The sequence below is a fragment of the Homarus americanus genome, unplaced genomic scaffold (genome assembly GCF_018991925.1).
Source record: "Homarus americanus isolate GMGI-L3 unplaced genomic scaffold, GMGI_Hamer_2.0 scaffold34921, whole genome shotgun sequence".
Lineage (NCBI taxonomy): Eukaryota > Metazoa > Arthropoda > Malacostraca > Decapoda > Nephropidae > Homarus > Homarus americanus.
Window position 1 is genome coordinate 23129508 of NW_024741901.1, and position 11253 is coordinate 23140760.

General features: G+C 44.0%; 1 protein-coding gene across 1 annotated transcript; it reads right to left on the reverse strand.

Annotated features, from left to right (window-relative positions):
• Positions 1-349: 349 nt before the first annotated feature.
• On the reverse strand, positions 350-7168 carry LOC121876185. The gene is made up of 5 exons (XM_042381147.1): positions 7083-7168; positions 3627-3769; positions 3304-3431; positions 2377-2459; positions 350-1762 (listed from the first exon to the last, which is right to left on the reverse strand). Exons 1-5 carry the CDS (start codon positions 7092-7094, stop codon positions 1349-1351), a joined length of 780 nt encoding a protein of 259 aa, XP_042237081.1. The 5' UTR covers positions 7095-7168; the 3' UTR covers positions 350-1348.
• Between the last annotated feature and the right edge of the window lie 4085 nt (positions 7169-11253).

Consider the following 11253-nt stretch of genomic DNA (forward strand, 5'->3'; position numbering starts at 1 on the left):
CCCTCACCTGACCGGCTCTAAGGTCCTCTCTTACATAGTCATCGATGTTAAAAGACTCGCTCTCATCTGGATCATTCCTCCTGTTGACTCACTCTTGTCTTGGAAGTGTCATCACACACACACACACACACACACACACACACAGAAACTACTGTTCTAGCAAACCTGCAGACACACATACTGTACAGGGAGGAAGTACATAAATGTCACATTAAGTAAGGAATTCAACTATGTGGATTGGGATTTTATAACCATTCACGTTATGTATTAATTATATTGATGATAAAGTTAACTATGGTAGAAAAGGTAAAGTTTTTCATTACTGGAAGCAGAAATGTTAAACAGTGTGGCGTAAGTGAACATTTATTGAACATAACATGTATCTCTTCAATAACAATGCCCAAACGTAAGTTCTTAAAGTATCCATACTAACAGGTGAACACAACAAAACAAATACACAGGAACGAAGCACAACTTATATGTATTAGAAATAAAAAAATAAATACGAATGTCTTATTTTAAGAAACAGAATAGACTTCCCTCTCACTTAGGTTTAGTTGTACCGTTTTCTTCAATGTAGTATGTAGTTCGTTTTCTATGATCACTCTTGTATCCACCTGTGTGCTGAAAGTCATTACAAGACGAAAATGAAAGAGAAATACCTATTGCCCCTAATGTGAGAGTTCTCCAGTTCTGCAAGCTTTAAACTACCGACGAAGCTAAACTCCGCTATAAATAGCTGTCTAAAACGAATTAGGTATGCGGGTCCACCTCCAATAAGCTTTGCCGTAGAGGAACAATAATAGATATGAGCTAGCGACTTGTTCCACCATAGCCTCATCCTGGAGAGATTTCATAACATTTGAAGAAGAAAAAACATAACTGTTAACAACCTGGGGTACTCCAGCGGCGAGGAAAAATCGTTTAGGAAATATTTTTACCACTAACAATAAGACAAGCGTCAATAGAAAACAGCATTGTACTATTTAGCCCTCTTTTGCCTGCGACACCCATTGATACATCTGGAATGATCGCCGGAGTTCAACAAGCAAGGTATGTGTGATGTAGTGAGTATAACACCCACGTCTTAAACAATTGAAATATGTTTTTGCTCCTAATAAGACTGTGTTGTTATCTACTATTCATTACTTCCCTTGGCAACATCCTAAATATAAACACAATGAAATACACATACAGTTAGATACTGCGTGTGGTATACTATTGACATGAGTCGATGATGAGAGTATTCCTATAACTTGTCGGAAGATGTCTAACTGAAGCTGTCAAGGTAATACAGTTATTCAAAGTGTGTTGTAGCTATCAGGAGAGTTGCTGTAGTCTACTTGTGTTACTGGATAGGCACCTCCAGCGTGTAGAAGATTGCCTCGGGCCGTTCTTGGTGCACGAGGACTGGGGAGAAGTCTGCCTGGTTGTTTCTGAAGTGTGAGGGTCTAACCTGGACGTCGTGCACAGCTGCTACAGGCACGGCTCCCAGCCGGTAGGCCAAGGCTGACACTCCACCAGCCTCTTCTGCCAGCTCAGGAGTCACCACGAATTGGGGTGTTCCTGAAGGTGAAAAGCCAGCTGGCAAGACCTGCCCAGCCTCGGCAGCCTGTTTCAGGAGGGGCAAGAGTGCGACATCCTGTTCAGGAGATCCTACTACCACGCCGGGGGACCTCACTTGCTGCTGGGGAGGCACCACCACCTGTGGCTGGCTGTGTGGTACATGGTGCACGACGCTCTGCCCTGCTGACTCTTCTGACTGTACACAAACAAGACAGAAATTATATTCTTCAAGAAAATAATATGCAAAAGTATCCTATCACTGTTCTCTTGTCTGTTATTGTGTGAAGTTACTGTCTGCAGCTGTAAAGTGAATTAAGTGTCCAGATAATTATAAGTGATTACTAAAAGTGATTAAGTAGCTTTCCCTTTATAATTTACACCTTACTTGATAAACATTTAAGATTACGATGTTTCTACGTTGTCAATGTCTTGGTATTAAGTTACTATGCAACATCTGATTACGATCTTAATACTAATAACAATAGTTTTAGTTTCTAACAATATGTGGCTGAGTCACCCGCGAAGTTCACATTCATCAATACAGCCACATTTACCTGATTTAGGATTAATGTTCATCTATTTTGTTCACTGTAATTAAATTTCAACAAGAAAAGTTTTAAAAAATACATAACCATTAATTACTTTTGGTTGAGTCGTTTCAATTAGACATAACCGTTGACTTTTGACCCCTTACATGTGGCACCTTAACCCTTGACCCCTCACCCGTGGCACTTTGACCCTTGACCCCTCTCCTGTGGAACCTTGACCCTTGACCCCACCCCCGTGGTACCTTGACCTTTGACCCCTTACCTGTGGTACTTGCTGGGGACTGTCGCTCTCGACCTGGAAGCCAGACTTGGTGTCACTCACGTACTTCCACACGGCGGGAGATTCTGAGGAGGACCTGTGTGTTAGTGTGGGCTGGCAACCTTAATACTCGAGAAATAGTTGACCCTAACCTAACCTCACTAAATACAGGTTATACGAGGATTGTGGTGAATAACGTACTAAGAAAATAAGTATATATAGGTAAAATAACAAGTGCAGGGAGGAGGACAAGAAGGAGGAGGAGGACGAGAAGGGGGAAAACGAGGAGGAGGAGTAGAAGGAGAAGGAGGAGGAAGACGAGATTGATGAGGAGTGCTCGTGTGTGTGAGTGTGTAGTACAACAGTGACTGAATGACAAGGCATAGCCTTGGGGGAGGGATCACTTCATGAGGCCGTCGACCATGGAAGTATCACCCGAGCAAAGAAATGAGGAAGGCTGCTGCTGCTGAAACACTGATAATGATAAAGTTTCAGCATTATTCTCATTATCGTCAAGCAAATGTAAAATGGGGTTGAAATGTAACTTCTTTAATCTGAAAACAGAACTATACGTGAAGACAAGGAATAAGATTCAATAGGGAAGAAGATGGGAGAGGAGGAAACTAGGTTTTTTAGGGGTGATTTTTGGTAGTTAGGGGACGTGTTGGTGCCAGGGGGGGCGGGGAGTTATGGCGAGTGTGAGGAAGAGCTGTAGTTGATGCTGAAGGCGAGGGAAAAGAATTGTACCAGAAGGGTGACATGACGACAGTAAAAAAAAAAAGTAAGAAATGGATATAAAAGGAAGATGTGGGAAAGAAATTCGATGAAAAAGTAGATTAAGAGAAAGGATAAAGAACAGCGCCAAGATAGATACTAAAGAACCTGACCAATGAGACATATAAAGAGTTACGAGAGCCTAGGGAGCCTCACTGTAGGGGTCGGTGTAGCCGAAGGTGCCCTTGACGACCCCCTGGCCGTCCTTGCTCTCGTAGTGGACCCGACCAGGTAACTCGTATCCGTAGGTGTAGACAGGACCGATCCTATCCATGAACTGTCTCCTGCGGGGAGTTGACAAGTCAGGTGGGGATATACTGGAATCTTTGCTATTTACACTTATTCTTATAAACTGTACCTGGATATAAACTGGGGTTTGCAGGAGGTCGACCAGGATCAGACAGAGAGATACTGGGTACGACCTCAAGATACGAAGTTATCAAGACCTGAGTAGAAGAACTGGCGCCGTAGAGACTCACCATAGTTGTGGGGCGAATCCTGGCTGTGGGGCGATTCCTGCCTGTGGGACGAGTTCCTCATGTGTGGGGATGGAGTAGGCAAAGCGGAACCTTGGGTCAGGCGCAGCCACAGCAGTGCCCACCACCACACTCACCAACACAGCCTGCAAGAGTTGACACACTCAGTACTTGGTTAGAAAAGCACCAGACAGACAGATATGCCGACACAAACAAACAAAAGGCATTTTTACATATATTTCACATCATTTTGTTGTTGAAGAAGAAAAAGTAAATAAAAATTAGATGATAATAATAATAATAAAAAGTAAATAAAAATTAGATGATAATAATAATAATAATAATAATAATAATAATAATAATAATAATAATAATAATAATAATAATGGGATGGCAACAGTCGCCTTTTGTATGGTGGGAGGGGTGACGTTGGAGGGAAGGTGATACGGTCAACGGTCTGGGGGCAATGACTCGTGCCCGCGCCCTCTTGCTCTGGGTGGCTGGATATGTGGGCCCAGGTCCAATCCTTACCAATGGATTGAAGTAAATTTCCTCAAGGGCCTCAATCCTTATAGGAATAAGTTAGGTTTGACTCTTGCAGAACTAGAGGCAATACGTCCTGCATTCTTGTCATTTTTTTTCAGTTTATTTATTTTTCATCAGTTGCTATTCAAATTATTTATCATGACTTCTTCTTTTTTAAGGGGATATTTATTTATCCTTCAATTGTTCAATTAGATGCTGTTGTCAGGCGGGAGGAAAGGAATGACAGGCCGTCCTCAAACCCGGACCCCAGACCAGCTTACCTGAGCCCACAAGAGAGGGCCCGCGCTTCTTAAGTGGCAGTACGTTGCCCTGCTGACCATGTCTTTTGGAGTCAGTATAGCGAAGGATTAATATAACTGAAGTATACATGAGTTAAGGCTCTTCATAAAGTGCTTTGGACTCACTATCCTATTAATGATCTTAATAAAGCAAATATTAACCTGACGGTGTACCTTAATGCCATTCTCAAAAACTGTGTTCAATCAAGCATGATGAACGTGTTCGTAGTTAACATTACAAAAGATAAGGTTCAAGTAAGAACTTAAATTTTACCGCATACAGTAGCTAGTTTATTGTGCACCCCACACTCATCCTGTTACCAGTAGCGCAAAATGATTACAGTTAAAGAGCAGCGGTCACTAAAGTTCTTTCTCAGCCCCCCGGTGGTCAGGATGTTGTGTCATACCCTTGGTCCTGTCCCTAAATGGTTCTAGTTATTCATAGTCTAAGACGTAGTATGCTTTACTAACTACAGTTCACTTTGGCAGTCCTAGATTATATTCGACAGTCTTGGTAAAAATCGAATTCAGCTGAGGCTTCAACTCCGTCGTGAGGGAGAGAGTGAGGTGGTGAGGAAGCCACAGGTATGCAAGAAGGGTAAACAGAGGAGTTGGCCAGCAGTGGGCGGCGACCTGCCAAATCAGCCTGAGGGTCTGGCCGATAATTCTCAGAAATTCTTTCGTCAGATCCTTTTCCCCGCAAACTGGAGGCGAGAGAGCAAGTCTAGTTACGACAAAAATTTCCTAAATAGACCAATAAGTTCAGCGAGGATCCTTAACTCCTAGTAAGTTATTTTTCCCCGTAACTGGAGATGAGGAGGAGGTATCTAGTTACGGTGGAAATCAGTGTAATTTCCATTATTGTCCGGCTTAAGACAGTCAGTTGGAAGGATTCTCAGCACCAGTCAGGAGGAATCATTACACCATGCTTCTCAGACCAGGCAGCCAGGCTAAGAAATCAAAGGGTATAATTTTACTCCACAATTTGTTCCTTGAATCTGACACTAAAAAAAAATTGTCCATCTAACACTATCAGATGTCAGGGTAGCGAACACTGACATCACCTCACAGTAACCTCATAAGATCTGGTGCAAAGTTAAAACAAGAGTTATACTATAGATGATGTAATCCACGTTAGAGTTAAAACAAAAAACGTATCAGGAAGCTAGAATACAAGAACACACTCAGCTAAGATCACAAACACACTCAGCTAAGATCACAAACACACTCAGCTAAGATCACAAACACACTCAGCTAAGATCACAAACACACTCAGCTAAGATCACTAACACACTCAGCTAAGATCACTAACACACTCAGCTAAGATCACTAACACACTCAGCTAAGATCACAAACACACTCAGCTAAGATCACAAACACACTCAGCTAAGATCACAAACACACTCAGCTAAGATCACAAACACACTCAGCTAAGATCACTAACACACTCAGCTAAGATCACTAACACACTCAGCTAAGATCACTAACACACTCAGCTAAGATCACAAACACACTCAACTAAGATCACTAACACACTCAACTAAGATCACTAACACACTCAGCTAAGATCACTAACACACTCAGCTAAGATCACTAACACACTCAGCTAAGATCACAAACACACTCAGCTAAGATCACTAACACCCCACTCAGCTAAGATCTGCTAACACACACTCAACTAAGATGCTAACACACTCAGCTAAGATCACTAACACACTCAGCTAAGATCACTAACACACTCAGCTAAGATCACTAACACACTCAGCTAAGATCACAAACACACTCAGCTAAGATCACTAACACACTCAACTAAGATCACTAACACACTCAGCTAAGATCACTAACACACTCAGCTAAGATCACTAACACACTCAGATAAGATCACAAACACACTCAGCTAAGATCACTAACACACTCAGCTAAGATCACTAACACACTCAGCGGATATATTCACAAGATTAAATATCCCGGACGCACACGCCCTTACACGGCCGTCCAAGGCAATGACCCCAGAGGAACGTTATTTTTTTTACGTCCCACCAAACCGGTAGATGGCAGGCAGGAGGACCATGTCTGCCACACACACACATACACACAGTACACTTATTTTGGGATGGTTTGGAAATTTAACATTATTTTGGTTTCAATTCTGCTCTCTCTCTCTCTCTCTCTCTCTCTCTCGGGCACATTACAATACTGCTGAAGCACACAATCACAACACACCAGGGCCACATCAGAGCCACACCAGGGCCACATCAGAGCCACACCAGGGCCACACACCAAGATCACATACTAGGGCCACACACCAGAGCCACACACCAGGGCCACACGCCAGATCCACACACCAGGGCCACACACCAGGCCACACCAGTGAACACATGCACGCAACAAGGTTGCACACCTTGGCCACACGCCAGGGCCATACACCTTGGCCACACGCCAGGGCCATACACCTTGGCCACACGCCAGGGCCACACACCGGGGCCACTAACCTTGACCACACATCAGGGCCAAAACCCAGGAACACACACCAGGGCCACAAATCAGCAAATCAGGACAACACACCAGGGCCGTACACCGGGGCCACAAACCAGGGCCACACACCAGGGTCACAAACCAGGGCCACAACACTCACCAAGAGATGCATCCTGTTCACAGATCAAAATAGCACTAAGACTCCTGTGTTGTGACCCTTGCCTTATATACGTCTCTGCAGTGTTGCCAACTCGACGGGTATAACAATATTGCATTCCGCTCACACCATTATATTTTCCCAGTAATATTCCTCCCTAGGAAATATTCCTCCCTGGGTAATATTCCTCCCTGGGAAATATTCCTCCCTGGGTAATATTCCTCCCTGGGAAATATTCCTCCCTGGGTAATATTCCTCCCTGGGTAATATTCCTCCCTGGGTAATATTCATCTCTAGGTAATATTCCTCCCTATGTAATATTCCGCCTTAGGTAATATTCTATCTAGATAATATTCACTCCTAGGTAATATTCACTCCTATATAATATTCCTTAGATACAATATTTCTCCTAATTAATATTCATCTCTAGGTATATTCATCTCTCTGAGTAATATTCCTCATAGGTAATATTCCTCCCATGTAATATTCACTTATAGGTAATATTCCTCCTGGGTAATATTCCTCCCCGGTAATATTCCTCCCTATGTAATATTCCGCCTTGGTAATATTCCTCCCTGAGTAATATTCATCTCTAGGTAATATTCATCTCTAGGTATTCATTCCTCCTGGGTAATATTCATCTCTGGAAGTAATATTCCTCCTATGTATGTACCGCCTTAGAGTAATATTCACTCCCTAGGTAATATTCATCCCTAGGTAATATTCCTCCTGGGTAATATTCTCCTGGTAATATTCCTCCTAGGTAATATTCACTCCTGGGTAATATTCACTCCCTGGGTAATATTCCTCCTATGTAATATTCCGCCTTAGGTAATATTCACTCCCTGGGTATATTCATCTCTAGGTAATATTCATCTCTAGGTAATATTCCTCTAGGTAATATTCATCCTAGGTAATATTCCTCCTGGTAATAATATTCCTCCCTGGGTAATATTCCTCCTGGGTATATTCCTCCTGGGTAATATTCCTCCCTGCATTAATATTCCTCCTATATGTCTTCTTCCATAGGTAATATTCCTCTAGGTAATATTCCTCCCTAGGTAATATTCATCTCTAGGTAATATTCATCTCTAAGTAATATTCCTCCCTAGGTATATTCATCTCTGAAGTAATATTCCTCTATGTAATATTCCGCCTTAGTAATATTCACTCCTAGGTAATATTCATCTAAATTAATATTCCTCCCTGGGTAATATTCCTCCCTGGGTAATATTCCTCCCTGGGTAATATTCATCTCTAGGTAATATTCCTCCCTATGTAATATTCCGCCTTAGGTAATATTCCTCCCTGGGTAATATTTCCCCCTTGTACAATCTTTTCTCTTATCTACCATCAATAATATTAACATGAATTTCAAGGGATATTTTTTGTTCCCTAAATATCAAGAATATTTGTTACTTGAGTACATATGGCATTACATGATGTGTGTTATTTGAGTACACAGGTAAGTACATGTTGTTGTTACTTGAGTACATATGGCATTACGCGTGTGTGTTGGTGAGTACGTAGAGTAGTACATGCTGTTTGTTACTTGAGTACATATGGCATTACATGATGTGTGTTATTTGAGTACACAGGTAAGTACATGTTGTGTCTCTAGTTCACGGAATCTTCACTAGGTGGTGCTAGTGTGTTGTTGTCTGTAGGTCTGGAAGCTTGGGAAGTGATGTCGTAGTTGTGGGTTGTGTTATAGAGGGCGTCCATTAAATCCGCTTCTGGTTTTAAAGTTTTATTATGACAAACACAAGAGAAATTTATTATTGTAGTTTATTTATTTATTTATTTATCTTTTTTCTGCATTGTGTTGCTTAGGAAATCGACCTGGGCCTATAACCTTCACCTACAACATTGACCTATGACCTGGGACTATAACCTTCGCCTATAACCTTCACCTACAACATTGACCTATGACCTGGGACTATAACCTTCACCTACAACATTGACCTATGACCTGAGCCTATAACCTTCACCTATAACCTTCACCTACAACATTGACCTATGACCTGGGCCTATAACCTTCACCTATAACCTTGACCTATGACCTGAGCCTATAACCTTCACTTATAGCCTTGACCTATGACCTTAACCAATAACCAGCACTTATAACCTTAACCAATGACCTAAGCCTATGAATAACCTTCACCTATAACCTTGACCTGTGACCTGAGCCTATAACTCTCACCTATAACCTTGACCTATGACCTGAGCCTATAACAAACTTTCTACACAATTACGAAGTCAGTCTCGATGAAAATACACCAAGTGGACCATAGAATCAAAATATACACATGCAAGATAATTATTGCACACACAACAGTACTCAACCCTGTGCAACCTAACACCTGCAACACCCCCCATCATCTGCACCACTACCCAGGACAGGTTAGGTTAGGTTATTCTAGGCTAGGACCTATATTAGAACTGAGGGTCCATTTGACCAGTGCGTATAGAACCCTGAGTAAAGAAGGTCATGTCAAGGGGTAGAACCATTACATTAGAACCAGTCTATTGAACCCTGAGTAAAGAAGGTCATGTCAAGGGGTAGAACCATTACATTAGAACCTGCGTAGAGAAACAGGTACGACTGAACAGGACAGTGTGGAGGACCTAGGAAGAGCGTGAGGGCGCTCGGTGGTGGCTGACGGCAGGTGAATGACCTGCTGTAGGGAGCCGGTTTAAAGTGCTCATATACCCACCTCTCCCACCCTCCCTCCCCTCCCTCCCTTCCCCTCTCTCCCTCACCCTCTCTCCCTCCCTCCTCCATCCCTTACCTCCATCCCTCACCTCCATCCTTCCCCTCCTTCCACACCCTTGTCCACCTTCAACAATCTCTACCTGACCCTCTCCTGTATTACCCCCATATTATAAACAAATCTCCACACTCTACACCTCCACACTCTGTCTCACCCTCCACACCTGTCTCACCCTCCACACTCCTCCACACCTGGGTCTCACCCCTCCACACTCTGTCTAACCCTCCACACTCTGGCTCACCCCTCCACACTCTGTGTCACCCTCCACTCTGTCTAACCCCTCCACACTCTGCCTCACCCTCCATATTCTGTCTCACCCTCCACACTCTGCCTCACCTCCACACTCTGTGTCACCCTCCACATTCTGTCTCACCCTCCACACTCTGTCTTACTCCTCCACACTCTGTCTCACCTCCACACTCTGCCTCACCTCCACACTCTGTCTAACCCTCCACACTCTGTCTAACCCTCCACACTCTGCCTCACCCTCCACACTCTGTCTAACCCTCCACACTCTGTCTCCTCCACCTCTGTCTAACCCTCCACACTCTGCCTCACCCTCCACACTCTGTCTAACCCTCCACACTCTGTCTCACCCTCCACACTCTGTCTTACCCTCCACACTCTGTCTCACCCTCCACACTCTGTCTCACCCTCCACACTCTGTCTCACCCTCCACACTCTGTCTAACCCTCCACACTCTGTCTCACCCTCCATACTCTGTCTAACCTCCCCCCCACCTACCTCTCCACACCTCCACTCCGCCTCCACCTCTCCACACACAACACCCCAACACAAATGGATCGGAATATATTTTATCTCAAGCCAAATACTTTCTCCTGTGCTGTGCTGTGTTGTGCTGTATTGTGCTGTATTGTGTTGGCAGAAGGAAGGGTGGGCAGGTGGGAGGGTGGGTAGGTGGGAGGTGGCAGGAAGAGGTTGGCAGGAGATGGGGTGGAGAGGAGATTGGCCCAGGAGGGAGGGAGGCAGAAAGAGGAGTGGGCAGGAATGGAGGATGAGCAGAAGGGAAATTGGGCAGGAGGGAGGCTGGGCAGGTGGGAGGATGGGCAGGTGGGAGGATGGGTAAGAGGGAGGGAGGGTGGGCAGGATGGAGGGTGGCCAGGAGGGAGGTTGGGCAAAAGGGAGAGTGGGCAAAAGGAAGGGTGGACAGGTGTGCAGGAGGGAGAGGTGGACAGGTGGGCAGGAGAGAGGGTGGGTAAGAGTGAGGGTGGGCAAGTGGAGGGTGGGCAAGGGGGATGTTAATAAAATTATTAGTCTAATACGCACTAACAAAAATTATATTAATTAAATGTAAATCCGGTATTCATATTTTCTGTTGGTTAAAATACGACCATTTTGACCAACCTTCACGCCTCTTCCCTCCCACTAGCAGAACAGGA

Bases quoted from the DNA above. Each gene is read 5' to 3' on its own strand.
- LOC121876185 (XM_042381147.1), bottom strand. The intron at 3,432-3,626 runs GTGAGTCTCTAC...AACTCCCCGCAG, and splicing joins GGATTCGCCCCACAACTATG to GAGACAGTTCATGGATAGGA. The intron at 2,460-3,303 runs GTGAGGCTCCCT...GGTCCTCCTCAG, and splicing joins CGGCTACACCGACCCCTACA to AATCTCCCGCCGTGTGGAAG.